This window comes from Talaromyces rugulosus, chromosome IV, assembly GCF_013368755.1.
Source record: "Talaromyces rugulosus chromosome IV, complete sequence".
Taxonomy (NCBI): domain Eukaryota; kingdom Fungi; phylum Ascomycota; class Eurotiomycetes; order Eurotiales; family Trichocomaceae; genus Talaromyces; species Talaromyces rugulosus.
Window position 1 is genome coordinate 2,802,150 of NC_049564.1, and position 27,237 is coordinate 2,829,386.

The 27,237-nt window shown below is 46.5% G+C and overlaps 8 protein-coding genes across 8 annotated transcripts; 4 read left to right on the forward strand and 4 right to left on the reverse strand.

Annotated features, from left to right (window-relative positions):
- Positions 1-54: 54 nt before the first annotated feature.
- TRUGW13939_07771 (uncharacterized protein) lies at positions 55-8,049 on the reverse strand (the record flags this gene model as incomplete). Its single annotated transcript, XM_035490908.1, has 15 exons — positions 55-1,091; positions 1,818-2,587; positions 2,985-3,212; positions 3,262-3,286; positions 3,348-3,525; positions 3,948-4,070; positions 4,125-4,524; positions 5,060-6,121; positions 6,182-6,745; positions 6,801-6,825; positions 6,878-7,051; positions 7,103-7,282; positions 7,332-7,413; positions 7,462-7,584; positions 7,636-8,049. The coding sequence occupies 15 exons, from the start codon at positions 8,047-8,049 to the stop codon at positions 55-57; spliced, it is 5,385 nt and encodes a 1,794-aa protein (XP_035346801.1).
- A 457-nt stretch (positions 8,050-8,506) lies between these two features.
- Positions 8,507-10,423, forward strand: TRUGW13939_07772 (uncharacterized protein; the record flags this gene model as incomplete). The annotated part of the gene is made up of 4 exons (XM_035490909.1): positions 8,507-8,995; positions 9,051-9,163; positions 9,219-9,615; positions 9,665-10,423. The coding sequence occupies 4 exons, from the start codon at positions 8,507-8,509 to the stop codon at positions 10,421-10,423; spliced, it is 1,758 nt and encodes a 585-aa protein (XP_035346802.1).
- Positions 10,424-10,668: 245 nt separating this feature from the next.
- TRUGW13939_07773 (uncharacterized protein) lies at positions 10,669-12,907 on the reverse strand (the record flags this gene model as incomplete). Its single annotated transcript, XM_035490910.1, has 5 exons — positions 10,669-10,785; positions 10,869-10,946; positions 11,929-12,150; positions 12,230-12,770; positions 12,825-12,907. 5 exons carry the CDS (start codon positions 12,905-12,907, stop codon positions 10,669-10,671), a joined length of 1,041 nt encoding a protein of 346 aa, XP_035346803.1.
- Positions 12,908-13,565: 658 nt separating this feature from the next.
- Positions 13,566-14,045, reverse strand: TRUGW13939_07774 (uncharacterized protein; the record flags this gene model as incomplete). Its single annotated transcript, XM_035490911.1, has 1 exon — positions 13,566-14,045. One exon carries the CDS (start codon positions 14,043-14,045, stop codon positions 13,566-13,568), a length of 480 nt encoding a protein of 159 aa, XP_035346804.1.
- Positions 14,046-15,422: 1,377 nt separating this feature from the next.
- TRUGW13939_07775 (uncharacterized protein) lies at positions 15,423-16,277 on the forward strand (the record flags this gene model as incomplete). Its single annotated transcript, XM_035490912.1, has 1 exon — positions 15,423-16,277. One exon carries the CDS (start codon positions 15,423-15,425, stop codon positions 16,275-16,277), a length of 855 nt encoding a protein of 284 aa, XP_035346805.1.
- A 128-nt stretch (positions 16,278-16,405) lies between these two features.
- TRUGW13939_07776 (uncharacterized protein) lies at positions 16,406-17,905 on the reverse strand (the record flags this gene model as incomplete). The annotated part of the gene is made up of 2 exons (XM_035490913.1): positions 16,406-17,428; positions 17,492-17,905. 2 exons carry the CDS (start codon positions 17,903-17,905, stop codon positions 16,406-16,408), a joined length of 1,437 nt encoding a protein of 478 aa, XP_035346806.1.
- Positions 17,906-18,759: 854 nt separating this feature from the next.
- Positions 18,760-19,756, forward strand: TRUGW13939_07777 (uncharacterized protein; the record flags this gene model as incomplete). The annotated part of the gene is made up of 2 exons (XM_035490914.1): positions 18,760-18,969; positions 19,028-19,756. The coding sequence occupies 2 exons, from the start codon at positions 18,760-18,762 to the stop codon at positions 19,754-19,756; spliced, it is 939 nt and encodes a 312-aa protein (XP_035346807.1).
- Positions 19,757-24,458: 4,702 nt separating this feature from the next.
- Positions 24,459-25,905, forward strand: TRUGW13939_07778 (uncharacterized protein; the record flags this gene model as incomplete). The annotated part of the gene is made up of 2 exons (XM_035490915.1): positions 24,459-24,987; positions 25,043-25,905. The coding sequence occupies 2 exons, from the start codon at positions 24,459-24,461 to the stop codon at positions 25,903-25,905; spliced, it is 1,392 nt and encodes a 463-aa protein (XP_035346808.1).
- Between the last annotated feature and the right edge of the window lie 1,332 nt (positions 25,906-27,237).

Here is a 27,237-nt window from a genome sequence, read left to right on the forward strand (position 1 = left end):
TAACCAGATATATTGGATGATGGTGATTCCTTCGCCGCAAGAAGAGAAGCACGTCTAAATCTTCGCTTTGAGTGTGAATTTCACTGTACTTTTCTTGTTTATTACTGCTGCGTGCTCACCGTCCGCTCCCTGGACTCGTGCCCCTGAATCTAGAAGTATTTGGACAATGCCATGCTGCCCAGCTTGAACCGCGTACTGAAGTGCCGTGAACCCTATACCGTCCTCTCGATTAATATCAACACCAGCCGTTGATATTATAGACGCGACGATATCCGTCAGACCCGTTACCGCGGCCAGATGTAGATACTCTTCAGGGTAACTATCTTCTTCTCGCTTCGCAAACCGAGACCAGGTCTCAGGGCCCACCGTCTCATGAAGATTCACACACCGCAGGAAAAACCCAGGCTCAATTGACGCGGGGCTGCCGGGGCAGTCCACGTCAGGAAAGCTCTCGTCCGTAGTCGGATATCGAAAAGATATAACTTTTCGGAGATTCAGTGGTCCGGAATTCAGCAATTGCTCTAATAGTTGCAGCACGTTCGGCGGGATTTTGTTGTCGAGGCTGCGGATGTGTGCGTCAAAGTAGCTGGCACAATAGGGCAAGATTGTAAAGAGGCTATCTTCTGGAGGAGTGTCGGCAAGCAAATGTTGAAGACAGTAACTTGAAAGTCGAATATTGGCTTCGCGTTGGCTCGGAAAGAATTCTTTCAGCCCTATTGCGGTGTCATCATCGTGAATTGCAGAGCAGATGAATCTCTCGCTATCGTGATCAAGCGGTCTTACACGGTTCAAGCCAAACCCTGAAATTAGCAGCAGATCGCAGGTTGCGTTTCTCAAATCGGTGAGGGTGTAAAAATATTCATGACCTTTTGTGCGCTTGGGACTCGTCTTGAGGTCAAGGGCGACGGCGTCTAAGAGCTGGGCTGTGGTTATAGGTTTCTTTGCATACAACGACCAAAGGAAGCAATTTTGAGCAAGAGAGCGAAGATTGCACCCCTTTTTGTCCACGTCTAGGGACTGAAGTTTGTGAATGAATTTCGAGTGTGAGCTGTGTTTTTCCATGTTTGATACCGATAACATCGGGTTGTGTTCTAGTTTGAAAACTGGCTGGGATTAGTATACAAAAGGGCGAGAAATTAGAAGAAGCTGCAAGTAGGGAGAAAAATCACAACTGAAACGTCAGTTGTGTCAACTGTGTGTCACTCATGTTTTGGGATGCCTGGATATCTAGGGCAGACAAAGGAGAAATGAGTCATTGGCGGCACCGCTATTAGATGTACGATGCATACATGTATGTAAAGCAGGATTGTATAAATATAGCTGGAAATATTTGTATTTACAGATTTTGATATTTTGTATTAATATACTGTCATGGCAGTTGACCTGGATCTTTCAGACTACATATTCTACGATATTCAAAGTGCTTTCTAAAAAGTAGAAATCCGAATTATATAATAGACAACAATGAGAAATCCAAGAACTTTTTGACCAAAGAGATATCATCATATTTCCTCATTCAATAGCTCCATGTTGCTCCAAAAATTCCGCGGCCTTGACGAGCCCCATGGCTCTAGTCATGCCAAGTGGTGATCCTTCCTTTGTTCGTAGATTGATGTCGGCACCTCCATCAACAATTATCTTCAACATGCTCAAAGAAGTATTTGGTCCACACGCAAGATGCGTGGGTGTAAATTCGCCGACGTCCACGCGGTTTACATCAGCACCTTGTGCGATTATCTCTCTTGCATGACCTTCTAAACCAGCAGCGACCGCGAGGCTTAAATAACCTTCTGGATAGCTTTTGAGTGGTTCCTTACCATTCGAGTACCGCGACCAAATTGAGGGCACCTTGTCGAGTTGGGTGCATTGCATGAAAAACACCGGATCCATTGAACTGGGACTTCCTGGACAGCTGATGTCGGGATAGTTTTCATGTGCAAGGGGCCATCGCCACGCCAGGATCCGCAAAAATTTATGTGGTTCATTATTGAAGAGCTGGTCAAGTAGATCCATGAGCTCATCAGGCAATGTAGCCAGTTCTCGAATATGACGATCAAAGTATGCGCCACAGTAAAACAGACCTGTGGATAGAATATTGCCTGGAGGTACATTCTCCGCCATCATATGCTGCAGGCACATGATGGCCATCCTTGCATTTGCAGTGTCTGAATCAGGAACGTAACACTGTAAATCTACTGGTATAGGGCATTCCGGGTTCAAGATAAACTCTTTGAAAGAAAAGTGTAGGGGCCGGACGCGACCCCAGTAACCTGGCGCAATGATTAACTGTTTGGTGGCACCTTCGATTTCCATCCAGCCATATTTTCCCTTCTTATCCTCTGATAGTTTGGCCTCTAAAGACACCAGGTCGCAGAACTCGGATCGTCCTGTCAATCTGTAGCTGTAGAGTGCCCAGATGAAACAAGTTTGCGCCAAAAGTCTATTTGCCCGTGGTTGCGCATTTATTCTCCGGAGGCATTCGATGTAAGTATCTGAGAGTCCAGAAGGAAGCATTGTCAGTTGATTTTCGATGTCTGATTGCGGGATTTGGACTAGATCATTTAACTGCAAGTCGACCCAGAGAAAACTTTACAGAAAGCCAGGTTAGCCATGAAGTCTTAGACAGAGCAAGGCAGTCACTCAACTTGCCTTCCTGCAGATTTTTCAATCAGTTGATTTGTTATCTTTTCACGAAGATCTGGCGTGATGTGCCTGAACTCCTGTTCCACTCGATGTCTAACAGACTTGGCAATATCCTCCGCTGAGGGATCCATACTAATTCGGAACGAAAGGGGGGATTTCAAGGAATTTCGATATCACGTTCCCACCGGCTCGTTACAATTACTTTCACACTAGTACAATGTGTCCCTATTTCGCGAATAAATGCTGAGAGTTGATTTCGATGCCTTCTTTCGCATTCGTCGAAAGCATCAAGTACGACAACTACTGTTCCGAGATGGCCTGCACAGTCTATAAATACTGACCTGAGGTCTTCAAATGTATGCTGTCGTGCGTTTTTCTCGAAATCCCGAAAGAATTGAAGAGTTCGCTCGGGGAGGGTCTCAAGGTTCCAACAGAGTTGCTTGACCAGCATAGACATGACGCGAGAGGGTAAGTGTTTTGTATCGACTTCTTCTCCTTTGAAATACATGTATGCGACGGTGTAATCCGGGTACTTGGTACAATCCTTCAAATGATCGATGACCATGGATCTTTGATATTCTTCAGTTATCGTCAACTCAGAAGGTTTAGTAGACTTACGCAAGGACACTTTTTCCAGTTCCAGCTGGAATAAATTTTTAGCAATGGAAGAGCCATTAATAAGTGCAGAATAATAGATAACATACCCGGCCCCGATATCCACAATGGGTGCGTGCCTTTTTCTAAAATCCATGATTTGTAGCTGCGGTCGTCCAGCAGCCATAGTCCGGTATTAGGATGGCGTTTTTCTCGAACGATTCCATGTATTTCCTCGATTTCGTATTTGCATATCCAATCCAGAAAGTTCCTTCTTTCTTGTTCTATCTGAAGCTTAGTGGAGAACATGGATTAAAAAGAGGGACTAAACACACGGATATCAAGCGAACGTTTTTTCTCCAAATTATCGCGAATAGTTAGGCTTGAATTCAAGATTATTGCGGTAGAAACCATGCCCAAGTTCTTCGTGTAGTGTTCCAGGTTTGACTGTATCTGACCGAATTGTTGCTCGAACGGAGCCCATTGAATTCTAGCGAATGCGAGGCTATTGGATGCTACATAAAATTAGCAAGATTCATTTATGTATATAAGTCGACTTGCCTGTAGAGTCTCCTTGGCTAACAAAAGCTCGGCGTGCATATCGGCGGAAAGCAAGAATGTTTCTATAAAGCACTACCAGGGTCTGAATGTATTTTAAGTCAGCCAATTTTCGAATTTTCGGCTAGGTAAATCCATCCTAATATTCTTACCCGATGTAAGATCTGTTCATCGGAGTTGTTTTGAGTGAAAAGGTCGAATATTGCGATATGTTCAGCAAGGCGTTCCAGCATCTGAGACAATTTCTCGTAGTATTCAAAGTATTTCACAGCAACCTTTGTGGCGTCAGCAGAGGAGGGGTTTTACAAGACATCAAATAATCGACATACATTAATCACGACTCTGACGACGCCGACCACTATGGCGCTGACTTCTGGATATGATTGAATCCCAATCGCAACCCCGGACATCAATGTCTCAAGCGCCTCGAAAAACCGAAGTGTCTTGGCTGCGACTTTACGAGAGATCGAGTGTTCCCGATGCAGTTTATCCATGTCTTCAATTGTCTTTTGCACCTTCAACGGAGATTTGACTTCTTGGAAGCTCCATTCAACCTTTTCGCTTTCGTCCAGATCCATCCAGTGCATCCGCCATGCTTCTAGAAACGCAGCATTTGTAGTTTTCGCGATGACCTGTTCGGTCTGTTCAGGGTTCCAGTCCGAAGTGTAGACCTGAGGCCGCTCGGCCGGTGTCGTTTCTTTATTTTCCTTGGGGTTGCCATTCTTTTTTCTGAATCTTTTCAAAAGGTTCATAATTTGATCAGAAATAAATATGCGCTACATGGAATCTCGGAGGCTCAAGAAGCTTCTGAGGAGGCCGACTAAACGATGAACATAGGAGGACGTCCCTGAGGGACATCGGCATAATAAGACAAAACATCTTGTTTGCAAGGCTGTGCATAAAGTGACACGACTAACTATTGGGCCAATAATGTCTGTAGCCGCCGAAAACATCATGCATGCATATGCTAATGGCCAATAGGTTGAGGTTGGTGAGAGAGAAGAGGGCAGTGCCACTGGCTGCAGCTAGCCACTAGCCGGGAAGGGTGGCCGCATGGCCATGCACCCTTCATTCACTGGTGCATCAACCATGATTATATGCGTGCAAACATGGATATATACATTAACAATTGTGTGTATATCTATATATGTTTAATTTTGAATGTTTTGTGTACATATATCCTAGAAACTTTCCTATGTAGCTCTTATTTTGTTAACATGTAAGGCATTCAGCCGCTACAAAAACAGTCGTTACTATCTATTACTCAACTCCTCCAATGCTCTCCAAATATTTCGCAACATGGAAATTGATAGCAATTTTACGCGGTGTTTTCCCGTCGTCAGTACGCAAGTTAATGTTTGCTCCCTCCTCAACGAGTAACTTCACGATTTCAAGTGGACAACCCGTATCACAGCCATAGTATAAGGGTGAACGCCCTGTGACATCAAGTTGATCTGCTTCGACACCCTGAGCAATCATGTCCTTGACAGTATCTTCTAATCGACCAGCCACTGCCAAATGGAGATACCCATCTGGGTAACTTGTCGGTTGCTCAAGGTGCGAATACCGTTTCCAAAGCACATCTATTTGGTCAAGGCCCGTACATTTCATGAAAAACACGGGGTCCACTGATTTGGGACACCCCATGCAGCTGATATCGGGATACGTTTCATGAGTAATGGGCCACCGCCATGTCAAGATTTTCAAGGGCATATGTTTCTCTTTGATGAGTATACGGTCAAGTAAATCAATCAATGCGCCCGGTATTTTTTTCAATCGTTTAATGTGAGTTTCAAAGTACGCAGCACTGTAGAAAAGAATGGTATCAAAAAAGTCCCGTGGAGGCACGTCGGCTAGCAGGTGTTCGAGACACAGAATGGCCAATTGTTGATTAGCAGACTCAGAGTCGGGGAGGAGGAACTCCCGCAGGTCAGAAGGAGGGCTGTCTGAACTTGTAGCATATTCCTGTAGCGAGAAATGAACAGGCCGAACACGTGAAAACGGAAATTCAGGAACATTTAAAAGGTTTTTGGTCACTGTTTCCAAGGTATCGATACTATAGAGATCCTGCTCGTTTCCGGATATTCTGAGATCTAAAGACACTGCATCCCTTAACTGGCTACCGGTAAGTCTTGCATTGGTATGAAATGTCCAAAGAAAGCAACGTTGCGCCAGGGTTGTGACTGTCTGGGGCTGCATGTTTATACCACGAAAGTATTCAAGGTATGTTTCTTCCAACCCAGATGGAAGCGTATTTAGTTGGGCTCTAATGGACTGTTCTGGGATTTTAGTCAGATCATTTAATTGAAAGTTGACCCAGAGAAATCTATTGTGGCAGGTCAGTGATATGAAAACTTATAAGAGATTTTGGACTGTGCTGACTCACATTCCTCCAGACTTTTCGATTAGTAATTTTATGACTTCTTCTTGGAATTCAGGCTCAATATGCCCTAATTCATTAGTAACGTGATGCTTCACGACTCGAACCAGGTCTTGCCGAGTTTGAGACACGCTCTCAATAGGTAAGCATTCACAGCGATGAAGCACGTTCTTGATATCGTTTTCCAACCGACTTGTGATGAAAATTTTCAGATTCAACCGTTGTGCAAGTGTTTGAGAAATGAAATTCAAGAGCTGTTTCCTTTTTGTCTCTTCGTATTCGTCTAACCCATCCAAAACGAGAACCGTTTTACCGACATGGTTCAAACATTCAGTGAACAAGGCCTTGATGTCCTCAGACGTAGGTTTGCGCGCATTTCTTTTGGAATTGCGGTAAAATTCCAAGAGCTGCTCGGGAAGGACGTCAATATTCCAGCAAAGTTGTTTCACAAGCATAGACAACACGTCGACTAAAGAATTCCGCATAATGGTGGTATCTTCTCCTTTGAAGTAAATATGGATGACTTCGACATTGTCCTCATTTTTAGAGAAATGGTCAATGACCATAGATCTGATATATTATCTTTCAGCCAGATTTCTAAATGCCTTCATGTCAGGAAACTTACGCAAGAACACTTTTGCCAGTTCCAGCTAGGTTGTAATTGTTAACGATTAAAGATTCTGCAGAAAGGCAAAAGCATACCTGGTCCAAAGAGCCACAACGGTCCAACCTTCTCTTCTAGAGCCCACTTCTTATAATTTAAATGCTCGAAGAGCCATGAGCCAGTATCTGCAAGTCGCTTTCGACGAATCATGCCATGGATCTCTTCAATGCTCTCCGTGCTGATCCAACTCAAGAACTCTCTTCTTTCATTTTCTATTGAAAATTAGCAAGTAGTTAGTTGTTAAGAATATATGAAAAACATACGAGCAGTTTCTGGAGCTTTCTTCACATCCTCACGAATTTCCAAGGTCGAATTCAGGGTTATCGCTGCGGATATTCTGTCTAGATTCTCGGTATGGTGTTTCAAATTAGATTGTATTCGGCCGAATTGCTCTTCAAATGGAGCCCATTGGACTTTGGCCAACATTGCGAAACTATTTGAACCTGTTGAAAATAAGCTATTCCGTCTATGAGAAAGTCCAAGTGAACGTACGTTTTATATCCCCTTGGTCAACAAAAGCACGCCGTGCGTATCGGCAAAAGGCGAGAATGTTTACATAAATTGCGACCAGTGTCTTCATACATCAGTCTCTGGTCTCAAATGTTTGAAAGTAAGTGTTTACTGAATGCAATAACGGTTCCTCGGATTTATTTCGCGTAAAGAGATCAAGGACCTGAAGATGATCTGAGAGGCGTTCCAGCATCCCGGTCAACTTCTCATAGTACTCGAAATATTTCACCGCGATCTTTCCAATATTAGCAAACTCTCTTTAATGGAGCAGAACAGAAAAACACACATTAATCACAACCCGAACAATTCCGACGACTATAGAACTGACATCTGGGTATGCCTGCATTCCAATTGTTACTCCGGCCATCAATGTCTCAATCGCTCGGAGAAATCGCAAGGTTCCTTCTGCGCATTTTCTAGCGACGGATTGATCTCGGTGGTACTTGTCCATGTCGTCAATTGTTTTATGTACCTTTAACGGAGACCTGACTTCTTGGAAGCTCCACGCAAGCTTCTCGCTCTCGCTGAGTTCTTTCCAGTGCATCTTCCATGCTTCTTGAAAAGCCGCATTGGTGGAGTTTGTGATAATCTGCTCTGTATCCTGTGGACCAAGTTTTGAGTATACCGGAGGTGAATCTTCGGATCGCAATGTCTCTTTCTTTTTAGTCCTTTTCGTTTTGAATCTTTTCAGGAAAGACATGGTGTCTCCCTAAGATGGTTCCAAATTCGCTAGACCGCAGGGTGCTTTTTCAAGGAAATCCAGTGAAAAGCATGCCAAAAAACAATAGAATTTAGACACCCTTGATACTGTCGAAGCTATCCAAAAATGCGACGAAAGGTATATATTCACGAAACTGCAAAAGACACGGCGACAAAGTAGAAGATTGTGCGCCGCGCACTGAAGAGAACTGGGCAGAAGCGAGTGCAAGACCATCTTGGCGAGGCTGTGCATTGGTACGACCAAGGCTGTTCGAACGTGGGCGCGTAGTATGGAGAAACGATTGGGTCGAGATAGGCGCCAACAGTGGGAGCATGCATGAAGCCGAGAACCAATTGTTGCCGCGGAAGGCGCAGGGGAGCGTTGTTGGCGCCGCTTCTTCCCGCGAAGACCAACGCGTGCATCATTAGTCTTCTTCCGCTTCAAATCGTCTTCCACCATGGACCGTCCAGCGAAAAGACAGCGTGTCGCGGATTTTTCTCAAGGAGATGTTGTCGAATCTCCTACTGCAGGGCACGCGTCCCTGGCGTCACTGCATAGGGCGGTTACGCCGCCTCCCAAATCTCGCCCTCGACAGCTGTCTCCAAGCACCACCCCATGTACATCTGATGTTGAAACTGCTCGAGTGTCAGGTATTTCAGATGGCCAAAAACCTGGTTTTCCTAAACGAGAGCCTCGGATTCTACGCTCGCCTTTCCAGCTCACTCACATTCGGGATTTTCCTCCATCATCAGGGAATAATGTTGACACTATCCGGTTACGGGATATCCTTGGAGATCCCATGATCCGCGAATGTTGGCAATTCAACTATTGTTTCGATGTCGACTTCGTGATGAGCCAGTTTGACGAAGATGTCAGAGATATCGTCAAGGTGAAAATCGTGCATGGCTCCTGGAAAAAGGATTCTCCCACTCGTATCGCAATCGATGTATGGCCGATGGATACCAAAATTGGTGTATTGCGTGTGTATTGATTATCTCCAGGAAGCCTGCGCTCGTTATCCAAATGCCGAATCTATGACAGCTTACATGCCGGAGCCGTTTGGCACCCACCACTCAAAAATGATGGTTCTTCTTCGCCACGACGACCTAGCCCAGTATGAAATGAAAAGCCACCTGAAGCATCGAAGCCCTATCCTAACTTGTATACAGGGTAGTTATCCATACCGCAAACATGATTCCTGGTGACTGGGCAAACATGTCTCAAGCAGTTTGGCGGTCGCCACTACTTCGTCTAGCTCCTGTAACTACACCCACAATGCGAGAGCCCCCTGCTTTTGGGAGCGGAGAGAGGTTCAAACGGGACCTGCTGGCCTATCTTGATTTTTATGGAAGCAAGAAAACCGGGCCTCTCGTAACACAGCTCAAAAAACATGATTTCTCATCTGTTCGTGCTACATTGATAGCGAGTGTTCCTTCCAGGGAGAAACTTTGCTCGGCAGATTCGAAAAAGTCGACAATATGGGGCTGGCCGGCATTGAAAGATACAATTCGTCAAATACCGCTCAACGATGCGGGCACCGATGTAGAACCACATATTGTTGTTCAAGTATGTTCCTACAGTTTTCCCTGTGAGCTTTCAATACTGACCATTTTAGATTTCGTCCATCGCAACCCTAGGTCAGACTAATAAGTGGCTAAAAGACGCTTTGTTCTCTTCTTTAAGCCCACCGCCAAGCTTATCTCCGGCTACGACATCAGCTCGACCAAAGTTTTCAATAGTTTTTCCAACACCGGACGAAATCAGAAGGTCCTTGAACGGCTATGCATCTGGAGGATCCATTCACATAAAGCTACAAAGTGCTGCTCAGCAGAGACAACTCCAGTATCTCCACCCCTTTTTCTGTCATTGGGCTGGGGATAGAGATGAGATTGCCACGGGCATCACAAGAAGTACCATCCCATCTATGCGGGTTCCGGGCGCCGGTCTAGATAAGAAAGAAGCAGGTCGTCGCCGTGCCGCACCGCATATCAAAACCTACATTCGGTTTTCAGACAAGTCTAGAATGGATCAGATTGATTGGGCTATGCTAACCTCTGCTAACCTATCAACACAAGCTTGGGGAGCAGTTCCCAATGCAAATGGAGAAGTAAGAATATGTAGCTGGGAAATTGGAGTAATCGTGTGGCCGCAGCTGATTTCTGGCAATGGTGAAGCAGAGATGATACCTTGCTTCAAGAAAGATATTCCGGACCCAGTTTCAACGTCCGAGGTGAATTTTCCTGCTGTTGGCCTACGGATGCCCTATGATCTACCGTTAACACCGTATAACACGCATGATGTTCCTTGGTCCGCGACCACGGTGCATTTAGAACCGGACTGGTTAGGGCAAACTTGGCAGGGGTACTCTAGTTGAAGAGTATACTTCAAGGGAGTGGAAATATGTTAATGGCCACACTATTTTGACTAAACGTATTGATTCCACATTGAATAATAAGACGTACATCAATTATTCAAAATCCAAATAACCGATAATATGTTATTCCTCGTAAATATCTACCCCAAAGCTATCAAGCGATAAACAAAAACGGGCAAAAACCGGTTTAAATATAGTGTATATACCATCTTCATCATCATAATCTTCTTCTATTCTTTCTTCGATTATTCCTTCAAGCCATATTTCTCCTTGAGCTCGTTGACCAATTCAGTGTATTGCTTCTGCGCATCCTCCGGGGCGAGGTCCTTGACCTCCTTCCAGGCCGCATACTTCGCTTTGGCCTAGATAAAACGGAAACAAAGATCTCGTTAGCCTTTTTCGGAGATGTTACACAAAAATGATAAGGGGCTAGTGTTTGTCTAACCTCCCATTCCAAAATTCCCGTTGGCTCTACAACTTTTGAGAAGTCCTCGCCGGATCCCTGCTTGAATAGGCCGTAGAGCTATTCAAAAGAAGAAGAAAAAATATCAGCAAGAAATAACCAAACCGGTTTATTAGGGCGGAGCGCTCACCTTGAGCAACTCAGATTTCGCCGGTAAAACCTTGAGCTTTCGGGACTCGATGATGGCGGTATCGAAATCGGCTTGTGTGGACATGATGGCGAGGATATATAATAATTTATTTTATTATATATGTTGTGTAGGACGGATGAAGATGATCGTATGAGAATCTAGAAATATTTATTGCCAATTAGTTAGCCCAGATTGTTCTTTTCTTCCTTTTCTGATGACGAAGTGAGATGAGAGATAGAGGAAATGAGGGGTAGAATTTCAGCTTCAGATGGGGAAATCATCCTCATCTCTTCGCCTCTTTGCTCCTCCTGTCAACAAAACAAAAACAAAAACATCTCCAACTCACCTGTATGATATGGAAGTAGGTCTGCAGGATATAGATGAAGAACAACAAACAAAGCTTTCTTTCTTTCCAAGACAAGCCGAAGAAACCCAGCGGTGGGGGGGGCCAGAGAGAGGTGGGTCCGTTTTTTTCCAACAGTTTACAGTTTACAGTTTACAATTACGTAGCATCTGACCAGGCAACTAGTCTATGGATGGTTAACTCTGTTATTAATTACTTAGTAGTATGTGGTAAGTTACTATTTGCTATTGTCATGTATTGGCATGTGGCGGGGTATGGGGACAAATCACATGGCGAATATTGTTTTAGTAGTCCCCAACGCATATGGATTGGTGGGGATTGACACAATGCGATTGTACTCGGTTTAATTTTTTGAAAATGAATATGTTTAAATATCATCCAAAAAGTAGAAATATGTATGATTAGAAATGAATCATGCACAGGTGAATAGAAAATTGAATAAAAAAACGCCATCCGAAATGCTCCAAAGTAACAAGAAAAATAATCCAAAACCCGCTTTCCATGCTGCTATACCAAAGAGAGAGGAAATAGAAAGATTAATAGTCAACAGCCCAGCCGTTTTTGTCGAGGAAATCCTCGCATGCCGCCTTGAGAGAGTAGTTCGGCCGCAAGTCCTTGACCGTCATGGGCATGCGGGTCACCGGGTCGACGGGCGCCTGCTCGAGATACCTTGTGATGCCGATACGGTCGAAACTATGGCCGGAGACGGTCATAACAGGGTCGTGCATGACTTCAAATGTGATGTTATCGATTAGGTAGTCGGGGACGACCTATAATGTCAGTACAAAGTACGAGGGAAAAAAGGTCACGGCATTCAAAAGAAAAGCCAACAGGGAATAAAAAACATACCCGTTCTTGGATTTCACCACCAGAAGCACTTTTAAACGCATCACGCACATTCTGGACCTTTTTGGCCGCTTCCCCACGGAGCGCCTTTTGGTCTTCGTTGAACCCGATTTCGCCAATCTCGCCATTGGACAGTTGCTTATTCAATTCGTCTAGCGATTGTGTCAAGTCCGCCTCGATCAGTTGCTCGACGCTTGCGAGTGTTTCGTTCATTTCACGCAGCCGCGACGTTTCCTTGGCCGCCCATATATGCTGTTTAGCGCGGAGGACGATCTTGGATAGGTTCTCGGACTGTGCGTTTTTGACGCTGAGGCTGGCGCGGTAGGCGCCAATGGCAATCTCGTATGCTTCCTGGGGGCGCTGCAGCTCGAGCAGGGCCTGTGACAGGTATAGTGAGCTCTTGAGACTGGCAGTTGCTTTGGGGCCGCCGTGCAGCTGGATAGCAGCGCGCGAGTCTTGTTCGGCGCCGGTCCATTTCTCGAGACGCAGGCGAGTGACGGCGCGGTTGGTGAAGAAGCTTGGTTCTTTGGGGTTCTTCTGGATGCTGGATACCAGTTAGTTGGGACTTTTTAAGTCTGGTATCAATGGATGTGCGCACGCTTGGGAGAACATCTCCTCGGCACCGGCATAGTCGGCTTCCTTGAAGAGCTGGTTGCCCTTTTCCTTGAATTCGAACGACATCTTGGATAGCAACGGAGAAAGAATTGTTTGTCAGGTCAGCTAGGAGAGACAGTCCAAGACATCAATGACACAATAACAAATGCGACAATGGCAGAATGAGGGGCTCAGCCTCCTCGGCAGTATTGACGGTGGGGTAATGTCTACTTTGTCATGTGCAAATATCAAGGCTTATAAACAAACAAGAGACAAGTTGATTCCAAAGTAATGTTCAGAGGAAGAGAACGCATGTGCAAACGGAGAGTAATTCGAAGCACGAACAAGTCATACGGCGAAGCGCCAGATCAGGCTTAGCGCGGCCCGATAGAAGGACATCGATCGCCGCAGAACCCGAAGCTGGTGACCAATCACTTTTTTCCATCTATACACTCTTGGATATTTTACTCTTATTCATATACAGTAATATTTGTTTTGACTTCTATGTCTATTTTATCCAGCGATAACCCGCCCGGGAAAAGACAGAACATGGAAGAAGAAGAAAAATTTTCCAACAGCTCCCCGCCAGCGGAAACCATACAGAGTTGTTCCATTGCTGCTGCCGGTGTAAATCAAATAGGTATTATATCATATCATTATCCAGGCTCAAGTCGGAAATCGGAAATTGCCAGTATCCACACGAAGTAGCAAAAGCGCAAAACGATCGACATTCAAGAGTCACAATCTAAGCGTTGAGCTTCTTCTCGTAGTCGTTAATGGCCTGGACCTTGGCGGCCGAGCTGCTCTTGGGGTCGAAGCGGTAGGTGAGCCAGTCGAGAGCAAGCTTCTTAGCCAACTCAATACCGACAACACGCTGGCCAAAGCAGAGCACCTGCGCGTCGTTGCTCAGAACGGAGCGCTCGACCGAGAAAGGATCGTGGGCGGTCACGGCGCGAATGCCGGGAACTTTGTTGGCAGCGATGGCGACGCCGAGACCAGTGCCGCAGATGAAGAGGCCACGATCAGCCTGGCCTGCGGCGATCCGTTGCGCAGCCTCGACAGCCGGGTGAGGATAGGCGGTCTTGTCAGAGGTCGTGGTGACGCCTACATCGACGACCGACTCGACCAGCGGGCTCTTTTCGAGCAGGGCCTTGATGGCGAGCTTGTAGTCGACGCCGGCGTCGTCGCCGGCCATGACGATGCGGAGAGGCTTGAGGTCTGACATTGTGATTATGAGGTTGTTGGGGTGATTGCGATTGGTGGTGGATGGATAGATGACAAAAAGTATATACAGTAGTTAAAGCACAAGCGACGAGGGCGCTCTTTATATACGCGCAGCCTCGACATCTCCCAAACCGGTTTCCCGTGTCGGTGCGATGTTCTCCAGTTGCTGCGGGGGAGGCAAGCAGGAATGCAACGAATCGACAGTACAAAAAGGCTCAAGCTCCCCCACCTTGATTCATAGGGCCCCTGTTGTCTCCACCAGGTCAAATACATACAGTCTGGTTGCGGCGTCATCAAACATGGTTAGTCGCTGTCTCCGCCAATAAATGTACCTGGTGCCTTTGACCGTGGTCGGGGCAATTAGGATTCGGCCATGAAGGTTATTACATAGCCATAGGCCGAGAGCAAAGTCTGGGGTGTTACGATTATTCCAACACATGTGAATGTGGCGGAGGAAAAGGATATTGTCCCACCCATGATGAAAACAACACATACTTTAGTAGCACTGTACAAAAACAGCGGCTACGTCCAGGAACCACAGCAAAAAGTAGACACAATACTAGTAAATCTCGCTCTAGGCCCAACGATGTACGGCATTGCCTATTGCGGGCTTTCCGGTTGTCAAACAACACAGCGAGAGCCCCGCCATGGTCCAGTTCATGCAGCATCAGTGGACCGGTGAGCTCCAGTCTTGGGTTTTTTTTGTATGCATCTCGGCCGAGTTGCACTAATATATTTTTTGTCCCCTTTTTTCTTTTTTTCTTTTTTTTTCTTGCTGCGTGATCAACAGAAAATTGTATATTACTATTGAATCGGCGTTGCTCCGGGAGGGCAGTTGTCACGCTAAACCATATTCGGGCGGACACGGCAAAGCGCCGATGGTGATGTTAATAACTGCTCCAGTCCCCAACAACTTGACGACATCTTGAATAACAAAATCACTGCTACCACGAATTCGTCGACCCCTCTCCCTCCAACCAGTCTAGAACAACTCCCTTTTCTAGACTCGCGCCTATCCGTCGTACTACTACCCCGGCCTTTTCTTCTCCAGGTTCCCCAGTCCCTTTTTCGCAAGAAAAAAAGGGGAACTTGACAGCCAAAGCCCCGCGCAGTACAAAAAGTGACTAAAGGGACTAAAGTACTTCGAATCCAAGCGTCCAAGTTACTTCGTGAATCTGATTGGAATTTGATTTGACTATATTTACTATCCTTGTTCAAACTCTAGCATCACGGTGCAGAGCTCTCCGAAACGTCGACCGGTGACATCATCGCGGCACGACACCCACCGATTTCCTCCGACCACAAACAACGAGATCGATCGATCAATTGATCCAGGAGAAAGGAAGAAGAAGAAAGAAAAGAAGAAGCTACACCCAAAATGGCCACCTCTGCAGCAGTGTCGTATCCCGTGTTGCCGGAGAAGCTTCTGATCATCTCGCTCAAGATGTACTTTACGCCTGCCCGCACGCTGCAGTACCTCCGCGACCTGCTCAACCCCGAGAACGAGATTGTGCTGCCCAAAAACCGGTCAAAGCTGCTACTAGCCCTGATCCCGGATTTTTTGACTATCTACCCTTCTGCAGAGATCATTCGCGAGTGGACGGCGAAGCTGCCACAAGGGTCTAACGAGGATAAGCTGCCGCCTCCGTTTCTGCTTGGTGGTCAAGATGCCTTTTGGGATGCTACTGGCGCATACACGGGTGAGGTCTCGCCGCAGTCTCTGCACGAGATCGGCGCGTCTATTGTCGAATTGGGACATGCAGAGCGGCGCGCCATCTTTGGTGAGACGGACGAGATCACCGCGAAAAAGGCCGCTGCTGCTTCAGCACAGGGATTGATTCCGCTCGTGTGCATTGGCGAAATCAGTGCTCCGGGGCAGGTTGCATCGCAGGCGGTTGGGTTGGCTGTGAGTGAATGCGAGGTGCAGATTCAGGCTGTCCTGAAAGCTATTCCGTCGCATGCCCCTGTTATCTTTGCGTATGAGCCTGTCTGGGCAATCGGTAAACCGGAGCCTGCTGGGGTTGACCATGTCTCGGCCGTTGTTGCAGGTATTCGTACCGTTGTAGGGAAGCGGGACGGCGATGTTAGGGTTTTGTATGGCGGCAGTGCTGGACCCGGTCTTTGGGGCCAGGGAGGCCTGGGCAAGGCTGTCGATGGTATGTTCCTCGGCCGCTTTGCTCATCAGGTCGACGGAGTGAGGAAAGTCGTAAGAGAGGTGGAAGAAACATTCTAAATTCATCCGAACGGAACAGAAACAACCCGAAAAAAGTACCCGACACAGAGACGGATTATGATAATGACAGTACATAATGCATAATTTACATCTATTTCTTTTTTTTAAGATAAAAAAAAAACTCACGTCTATTTTTCCCTTACTTCACGAAGTTCGTTCTTCACTCGCGTGACGGTTCCTGATCCGCCATATGTGATTGCTGTGTACATCATGGCAACAGATGCTCCTGCGTCGAGGACGGCCTGCGCCTGTTGGCCAGTGGTGATGCCACCAGAAGCAAAGATGGCCTTGGGAGCGCCCTCCCCGGCGAGTTTTTCCTTGTACCGTGACACCAGCGCAACTGTACCCTCAAAAAGCTGCGGCCCCGAGTATCCGCCCGTCTCGGTGAGCGTCTGCTGTTCCTTGGCCGGCAGCACGTAACCCCGAGGTAAAGGATTTGGTCGACGGTTTGTTGTGTTGCCGACAATCACTCCATCCACACCGGATTCCCGCACCGCATGACAGATTCCGTCGACTTGCTCGTCAGAGTCCTCGTCGGGACTTACTTTGACCATGACAAAGGGTTTGGTCTTGCGATCAATTTTTCTGGCTGCGCCAACAACACCCTTGAGGATCTCTGTCAGAGGGCCGGCGGCTTGGAGACCGCGCAGGCCCGGTGTGTTGGGGCTGGACACATTGACGACGACAATGTCGGCGTAGGGCGCAAGTCGGTCAACACAGTACACGTAGTCCCCCGCGACAGCTGCAATGTCTGACTCAGGCGTGAGTTTGTTCTTGGCAACTTGCACAGCAAGCAGCTTGCCATCGAACAGACTTCCAGGAGGAACGCCTGCTTCGCCGTTCAACACGCGTTGCTCGGCGACATCGTGATCGCCAAAGCCGTGCGCATAGGCAAAAGCGCGGACGCGCTCTTTCAAGACTTTGGCCATGTGATCAGCACCCTTGGAGTTCAGGCCATAGCGATTGATCATTGCGGACTGAGAGACCACTCTAAACACGCGGGGCTTTGGGTTTCCGTCTTGGGGCAAGGGGGTTGTGCCTCCAACTTCTACAATAGCAGGCCCCAGCTCAAACAGAGGATCTGGGATATCGGCATGTTTGTCTAGACCTCCAGATATGCCAATAGGATTGGAAAGCGTGTATCCAAAGACCTGCCAAAGAATTAGCCTCAAGTGCCTGAAGTTGCTATTCCCTTTTTTTTTTAAGTTCCCTACCTCCGTCGCTAATTTCCCATCTTTATCAGGAGAATCACGCTCCCGTGGGTGCAGACCTAATCTGTACAGTTCCTTGAGCCCATCAACGCCCGCATGATGCGCATCCTCCGCATCCGGATACAGCCATCGTACCAGCGGCACAGCCACATATTTATGTACGCTGGCTCGGGTGTCTGTAACGTAGAGATATCCACCGAAAAGTACCAACGCAAGCGATGTGCGAAAAACGTATTTGCGAAAACGACTCTTGGAAGGCTTTGCGGGAGCTGTCGGAGGAGCTGCCGTAGTAGTAGTAGACGTGAAGCGTTTATTCCAAGAGCCTTTGCCTCGCAGGAGCAGCTGAGATTTGTGGCTCGGTGTTGAAAATGTGGCCCCGTTCAATCGAAGGGGCCGAAGCGTAGATCGTGTAGCCATTGCTTGACCGACGACCGTATATGCCCAAATTAGAGATGAAATATTTGTGCGCTGTCAGTGTGTTCCTATTGATGACGACGGCCCTGTGGAGAAATATTGCCAAGCTGTCTGTCGGAACTCGGCACAAGATGGACGGTCAATTCAAGCCGAGCGGCGTAGACGAAATTTCGTGGCTTTCCTAGCTCAATTGACCGTGCAAAAAAATACCTAGTTAATAATGAGTCCGGTGTGAAGCTTTCTCCGACTTCGTGTTGAAACCCGCACTCTAGGGCGGTGAGCGTTTCTGCCGGGACTGATCCCAGTACAGCCAATCATATCTACTTCCCGCCGTGAGCCAAAGCACTGAGAATACGATCTCACTTCGTTTTGCTATTTTGACCTAATAAGTTAGGCCTGTATAAGCTTTCCGTAAACAGATCTATTCTTTTTTTATGTCGTTTTCCCCGTTCATAAAATTAATATGTCCCAATTAGTATGCAATCTCGTATTCGCCTTGCCACTAGTAGTAACTAGGGACTAGCTCACCAACATTACGAGAGCTTAAGGTTATTTTTAGTCCAGTAGTGCCAGCAGATGGCAGATACCAGCTGAACATGAATTTTAAAAAGCAACATTGTCGATCAAATATGTCGTAAGGGGGGAACAAGTGACAAATTCATCGCAGGTGTATGTGGTAGATATTGCCGTAGTTGAGCTGAGATTATGGAACGTTTTTAAGTCGTTATATTCGACTTTTTTTTGCAAAAAGACTGGCCGTCGGCATTTTCAATGTTTTTTTAATACCTTTATTATTATTATTATCATAATATCTAATATTCGCCTATCCCGCGCTATCCCCTTCTCATACTAGGCCAATGGATCTGCTCAACGACATCTTCGAATTCGTCTCTGGCGGTGGACATTCTGGAAGTGGGAGTGGAAGTGCCATTGGAAATGGAAATGGAAGTGGAGGCCATGGAACAGGAGCTGTCATCGTTTCTGATATGGGTATCAATGAGATTGGCTCAGAGTATTATGGAAACGAGCGAAGAACGGGTTACCGGTGCTTTGATATTCACAGAGACGTTAGTTTTGTATTATCTCAATAAGGGGGAAAGCATTGCTGACACAAAAAACATACAGATTTCATCAAACCTGGATGCATTTTCGATACGACAGTCTACCGCATCACCGGACATCACGACCCCAGCTCCAACTTTTTACAGTCGACCGTTGGTGACTGGCGGTCAACAAGGGAATAATATGGTCGATTCATTCCATATCTATGCCGACAGCTCAATGAGCCATGCAAACAATCGATTTTCCACCATACCAAAAACTCCAGATCTTGTATCGCACATTCACTTCCAAAAGGAGCACATCACTCTGTCGATGAACACTATGATTGCCCAGGTAAACATCTTCGGCTCCAACCCCCAGTTCTACCATGGCAATAACGATCCACAACGACCAAAAGGATCAATGATGATTCTCCACGAAGGCTGGAAACGCAAATATCGAGTCGATATAGCTCGATATCGAGATGATGGACCAGGACCCATAACACAGGTCTTTTACTGGAAAGGCCCAATGTCACCAAGAGCTATTTTCGGTAGCCATAATCATAATAGAACGACAAGTCAGGGTAGCAGTAGTACAGAGTTGAAGCTTGTGTCGGCCGACCATCCTACCCAAGTTCTGGCGGTCTGGAAGAGCGGTGACGGTGACGGTCAGCGGGGGAATTTGACCATATTCGAAGGGGTTGGTTTTGCTGAGGGGGGAATACTAACTGAAATAATAACCAGTTGTCTTGTTGTTACCCTTTTCGAGCGTAATTCATCGTTCGGGATATTGGATTGGCTCACAAAGTGATACCCCCCTAAATCTTGCATCTGTGTGCGTGATGCACACGTTGTGGCATGTATTATTATTGTTTTTTTTCTTCTTCTTTCTTCTAGGCCATAATTATGGCTCCCACGTGATAAATCGAGTAACGAGTCAATTGTAAACCTCGAAATAGGGGTATTATTTTATTGCCAGCTTGAACTTAAAAATCACCCCTTTATGTAACCCGACGCCTGAATGCAAGTGGTACGATTAGCAGCCTCTTCAAATTTCAATTCCACCCGATAGTCAAGGCGTGTTAACGTGGACTTGGTGCGCATGGTCTGGTCTGGTTCAAGATTGAGCTTAAACCTGTCAAATAGTTTATCCTGCTAGAGGGCGTGTCTAGTGCCAAGTGAAAAAGCCCACGTCATGAGCACAAAAAAGAATTTCAAATAATGCTCGAGAGAAATCTCGTCCTACAATCATGCATGCCAGATGATTCACATCTCTGGTCCAATTCAGTAACCTTTTTTGGGCAACACCCTTTTTATTGACCGCCATCTTCTCACTTTAACTTTAAGATGATATTCGAATGACTAAACCATTTCAAGTTTAAACGGTGGTGTCAAAAAAAAGAGTATTCCGCACGAGACTTAGCCTTGTGCATCCGCTCGAGGAAAGTAACGGGAGTAAACTCAAAAATTTGCATTTCAGGGATAGCAATTAAGTTTGAGACAGTTGAACATGGCACTGAAGATCCTGAAGATCGGCTTGGCTTTGGTGAAATAGTTTCCGTGTGGTCGTGTCTCCTCGCCTTGGTATCCCCTGAGACAAAGCTTCGTGTCGTCGTGCAAGAAATTTTCCGGTCGATCAAGACTGTAAATGGTTTTTTATTACTATTTTTTCAACAATATGATATAGCAAAATTAAGGGGAAGGGGGGGAAATAAAAACCTTATCTGATAAGTTCAATTTTGTCATATGAAGCTTCTCGCTTTCTGGAGCGTCAACGGGAAATTCTTCCAAGGGATTGATTGTCCTTCTATCGTACCAATAGTACAAAACTTGAAGAGGCTGCAGAGTAAAACACGGAATCACATCTCCATGTGGTGGAAAAATGAATGTGCCCGACACGATAAAAGGCGCGGGCAGCTATCAAACAGGTGGCTGAAATCGCCGACCAACAATGAGGTGGATAATTTTTTTTCTTTTCTTTTCTCCTTTTTTTTTTTTTTTTGTAAATAATATTTCTGGCATAAGAAAACACCACGCAAGGTGGGATGGATGTTGTTATGCATGTGAATGTGTTTAAGGCCCCCTGTTCAGCGCCCGATTGACCCTCCCTTCATAATTGTGACGAATAAGAAGATGCATCTTGCCACGACTTGCCACGACTCGCTGCACCTGTATGCACACCGTCTAGCTAATGACAGCTGCGTTCATAGCACATACATATGCTTGAAGAAAGGATGGAGTAAGAAGACAGAAAAAAGTGGCCGGTATGTAAGGGATTGTCGTCATCCCACTAGTCTGGTTTTCAAACAGCCAACGGCAGTGAATTATCGATTAAATGTTGGTTTGGTGAAGCTGAGAAACTAGCAGCAGTCATAATAAAATCGAATAAAAGAAAGGGGAGCTTTTTGATAGTAACGTGTTAGCGCGGGGGTTGAAGATACGGCTAAGGCAAGAGCAATGGACATGCCAATAATTAAAACAGGCGCAAAAGGCGCGCTGGATATTTTGGACATTCTTTCCCCCAAAAAACAGTGGAAATATTCGATATTGACGTACTTATGGAGTACTTAGAATCCTATGGAAATACCAACATTTGAAACCGGGCAACTACTGCGGTAAGAATCCGCAGTCTAGTGTAATAGTAAGTTTATTTATCATGTTTTTTTTCCTCGGTCAGCATTAAGCTTGCATGTGAAACTATAGGCTTGAAAAGTGAATCCAGAACGTCATTACGTATCAACAAGGCTTAATGAAAATACCCCGATAAGAGGGCACTCTTCCGGGTAACATTTGAACTCCAAGTTGCCAATCCTAGAAGTACGTTCCAAAAACGGAAAAGAGGAGAGCATACTGCGCTCGAAAGGGGAATTGATTTCTTCATGATTGTTACGTATGGCCTTGAGCAACCCTGATGGTACCTAGCCTATTAATGCGCGTTGAAGTAAGGTTTCCGTAGTACATATGCACTCGATTCAGAAAAGTTAACTCGGATTTTCTTCACACAGGCAGGAGTTTGTTTGGCTTACGTATTTGGGTGCATCGCGAATCCTGACCCCTGACTGCTTTCCTCATTTGGCATAAGCCTGGAGTTCTTTCCAAAATTTTCCAATCGGAGACTGCGGAGGGAGGTGAGACTCGAGAGTAGCGGGAGCGGGAGGAAGCCTAGTAAGCTTCGTCAGTCTTTCGGGTGATTCGACAGGACCAGCGACAATAACGGAAGCTCAGCCTCCGCCCTATGGGGATTGTCAGCCAGCCTCAGCTGGCCACAGCTCGATAGTCAAATCTGCGTGGAGCAGGCTAGCAGCACGGCCCGTCGACCCGCTCGGGCCTCTCCTGAATCCTCAGTCCTGGCAGGCGGGGTCCACAGTTGACATCCACATGTCCAATGATACCCGAGAAAGCAGGATTTAGCCTTCGTAGCGCGCGGCTTTCCCGCAAAGGCTCCAGACAGACGGAGCCACGGTCCACATCAATATGGTATCCAGCCAATGAGGAAGCCCCAAAGTGCCCCATTGATCGACAATTACCGATCAGGCGGAGGAGCAGCGACAGCTTGATTCTTGTACAGAGGGCAGGAGCGAATATGGCCGCTCCTTCCCCACCCACACCTGCTCTTTCTATCTCTCGCTGCTTTCCGTCTGATCTCTATTTTCCTCTTGTTTCTGTCTCGTTCTCGTTCTCGTTCTCTTTCTCTCTAGTTCCATCCGGTGTTTCGCCTTCCCTTCGCTATCATGATGAACATGGAGCAGGCGAAGGAAGAAGATGCCAGAGACGAAGAGAGCTGAAGAATAAGAAACATACTAGCAGCGGATGGACTAGCCTCTAGGCCGAAACCTAGTTTGATGCATCGATCAATGATCTCCAGCTGTCGCCAGCTAGCCTCTGCCAGGTTATGAGTCCGCCTACCATTCACATTCGCCGGCAACGTGGCTTTCTCGAGACGTATACAGCGGCTAGTCACGCAGCAATTTATATTCGGACCGGAAGTCTCACTAAATAGTCGTTCAGCCACAATGGCCAATGGGCGGGTTGGTGTGGCATGGGCTCGTCGAAAGTGTGCAGATCCCACTAGTACGGAACAAGCTCTAGGACCAACGCATCCTGTCATCTCGTCCCTAGACCGCCGCTTCTATTAGTGAAACTTTACACAACGGGCATTAGGGAAAATAAAAAGTCCATTGCCGGGGAGATATGCGTACCAGAAAACCTGTCTAGGTTCCGCCACCGCTCCCGCTCGTGATCAAGGAAGGGTTTCACGACGACCCAGATTGGACCTCCACTTGTCCAACCTGTTCTTACCACATAGTCTCGTTCTTGTTACCTTTGATTGCAATAGAGCTTTCTTCTCGTTGTGACTCGCTCTTGGGGTTGCGGGACAACACTAGATGATTGATTTCCCAAAAGAGATGTATAAGTACATCGAACTATTTGTGACCGCACCATAGGGCTTCCCTGCAAGAGTGCTGATCCGTCTTCATCAGTCAATAAAAGCGTGCATGACTTTTTTTCTGCATGCTTAGGACGGGTACCGACAGCTCTATCTGGTATCCATCTCATACTAGGCCCATGGCACGGGCCGGGTCCGTTTGCAGCCCGACCAGTCTATGCGAATCAGAGTTGAAAGTCAGCCATGATTTTCACGCCAAAACAGCCAAAGCAAGAAAAAGAAAGAAGAAGAAAAATCAGCACACCAGCGGGCGAGTCAAAAACAGAAAAAGAAAGCTTTCTGTACTTTGTTTTCTGCTTTGCGGGTCAAACCTGTTAAGCCACTAGATTGGACTGTGTTAGGGGCTTGATCAATCCATCTCACGTCAGTATCAATCTTCGTATGGGACATTTATGGATAAAGCTTCCAAGTGTCCGATTGGACTGAGGACAGGCCGAACGAGTGATCGCCTATCCGGGAAACGGTAAGTTACGGGTCTGAGCAAGAGAGTAAATAGGAAAGTCCAACCACACTTTGACTGCCACTTTAGAGGATCTGACCTGCATGTATGTGTAACCCAACTCGGACCCTCGTCTGCTGCTGCTGCTGTCCTGCAGTGATAGTCGCGCATCTCAAACCCAGTTCTCTCCATGACAGGTGGGGTGAGAATTGGTATGCCCCTGTTGAAACGCCAATAATGTTGTTTTTTTTCTTTCGCAGTATACCATCGTCACTGGTTCGATCTTTAGTCTTGGTCAAACATCCACTTGAGGAAACGCGCAAAGATCGAATCTGATTATTGGGACGCACTTGGCGGGGATAGCTAATAGTCCTTAAAGACTAGAAAGCCACACGACGACGACGCCACCCTGGCTAATCTTTCAAAGAATACCATTGTCCGCTTCAAATATTAGACGGGCTCCCACTCTTTAGAGGTCACGACGGCTGTCCATTTTCTGAAGGCCTCTCTTATCGTTTACCACTCTTCCTCGCAACCCTCCTTCAAAGACGACCAAGTAGTCCTGTTTGCAGTATCATGATGGTCCGGAGTAACATGGATCTCTCGAATAGAGGCCACAACCCTGAGATGGTCCAGCAGCCGCGTCGTTTTGCTTGCGATCGCTGTCGTATGCAGAAGCTTCGCTGTGAGAGGGACACCTGGAGGCCATCTCTCATGCCATGCAAACGCTGCCGCAAGGCGCACATGAACTGCACAATTAGCTCGATGGATCGTTCTAGTAGTAAAAAGCCAAAGGAGAAGTTGTTGGCCGCCAGCAAGGTCGACAAAGCAAAGACCCCGCCAAAGCAGATGTCTGGAAGGCCCTCCCCTTCGGAGTTGTCTCAGCAGTATTCTGCGGATATTGCACTTGCATTTCAAAACAAGGTGATGGCTGCCGGAGTCGGTATGACAACACCATCACAGATGAATCTGGACGGTCTTCCCGAAGACTGTTTCACAGCAAATGGAAGCTTTGATGGGTATACAGTGCCCGTTTTCTCGGGATTGATCACGCCTCCTTCCATGGAGGGGGAACCTGTCCCGATTTCCTTTATGCCACACGATCAGGAATGGACATCGCCCCTGAGCGACTCGCAGGGTCTCGACTATGAAGAAAGTAGGTTCTTCTTTGCTCGACATATTCCATACACAGGATGCTGACAATATCCAAGGGTTTCCTTGTTTAGATAATAGAGAACAGCATTGGGACCAGGAAAATCTGCGAAGATTGTTGGATATGAATATGTACCTGTTGGACTGTCAACACTCGGTCTCGCAAAAGCTACTCATGTTAGGCAATATGTCCCCCACCATCGCGGTGCATAACCTGCAGATGGCGCTTCAAAGTGTGTTGGAATACTCACGTCAGTTTATTCAGACGGTGAAACTGTGTAGTCAGGGAGAGGCGGCCGACTTTCAGGTTGCAACATCCATTACCACAAATGGAATGATAATGCCCCTGCCCACTCCCAGCCAGTCTCGGCGTCCATCTTGCCTTCAAATTGGTGGCGAGACGGGAGTGGGTCAACCAGAAGCTGCCGTTGCTCAAGGCAGTCAGACATATAGTCAACAAGGACGATTTGACGATGTCCAAATATCGCTAATCCTGGCTATTATTAACTGCTACGCCTGCCTTGTGGGAAGCTACCACATCATCTTCTCGTACCTTTTGCAAGAGCTCATGGCCAGCTCACCATTTGCGCCTCAGCCGTCGCCCATCTTCCCAAGCTTTGCGTATGCCACTGACAGCGAGCCCAACCGCGAACTGCATCTGCGATACATTTTCAACAACAGCATGCGCATGCTCGCCGAACTCGAGGCGACGCTCAGTCTTCCAGAGACGCACTCGGTGGCCTGTTTGCCGGGACAAGGCAGTAGCCGCCCAGATGGTATCCTCGCGAGCCCGTCTTCGTCAGTTCTGCTGGACAGCCTGGCGAGTCAAGGGTTCGGGATGTGCGTGAATGGACTGGCGACGGGGAAGAATTCGTTGAAGGAGATTGTTCAGGCTATAAACCAGTTTCTGGATCCTGTGTGAAGACAACCGTGTCAGCGAGCTGTTTTCACCCATGTATTAAATAACATATGTCCCTTTCTTTCTTTCATTTCGTTCGTTGTTCTTTTTATTCAATGTTTTTTTTTTTTTTTTCGTTGCATCTTCATCTGGAAAGAGGGGCCAAAACAGAAGAGAGAGAAAAAGGATAATAATTAGCCATCTCGTCCAAGCTAATATAGGACGGCGAGTGTTTTTTTTTGGATCATGCGTTATGAGATATTATAATATGGAAATGAACTGAATTCTGACATTGTGAAAAATCTGAAAATCAAAGATTTTTGAAGTTTTGAGAGATCTGAAGACATTAAAAGAGGGCCTTTTCCCTCCTCCTTTGGCTTCTCCCCAATTATTAAATGACTGGTACAGGCACATGTACATGCACATATGTACACTGTGGATGAGATATTAATGCGCTGGCGCTATCCCCACCGCGCCGACGCTTCACGAGAAGGCATAATCCCTGTTGATACAAAGCCCGTACCCTCTTTTTCCACACTCATCTCACATACACACATATCCAAGACAAATACTACATGCCCCATCTATGTAGTACACAGCATATTCACCGGCATTAACTCGGGCCAGCCCTACATGTACATTACATATCACTTATAGGAAGAAAGAGAAAAAAAAAAAAAAAAAAAAAAAGAGGCAATAGATACATTGTTTGCCACCCCTCGCTTGCCCATGGAGCATGTATCTCTCACATTTGTTTAGCAAGGGGCGAGTGGATTGGATTGGATTGGCATAGCAACGGGTTTTTTCGATCTTTATTTTTTAAGGTGTTTATAAGGTTGGATTACTGTGATTTTGAGGCGATTCAGCGTAAGGCTGGGAGGAGGGTTATCAAATATGTTGTACATATAGTAGTCTAACAGTCAAAACGAGTGAATAATATTGATATAATTATCGGCCAATTATCTACAGAGACACTACATACTCGTTCTTTTTGTACACGTACACGTACACGAGTTCGTTTCGTCGGCTCGTTTGTTTAATTTTTTTTTTTTAAATTAAGATCAACTATCCATAATATTATTATTCCCTACCCATTCTAGTTCTAGATTCCCTCCCCCTGTTAATAATACATAAATAATGATGGCTGCGCCCCAACTGGTGTAATATCGTCAACGTCATGCATATGACTAGCCTATAGAAATTTCTATCTATTATGGATTTATGATAACGGTGAAACAACGAAGACGTTGAATGACGATCTTTCTTCTTTTTGCTTTCGAGTTCAGGGGTGGGTGCTGCTTAGTTAATTATGCCGTGTCTGGTTTGTTAACTCGTATAGTCGTATTCGATCTTGGT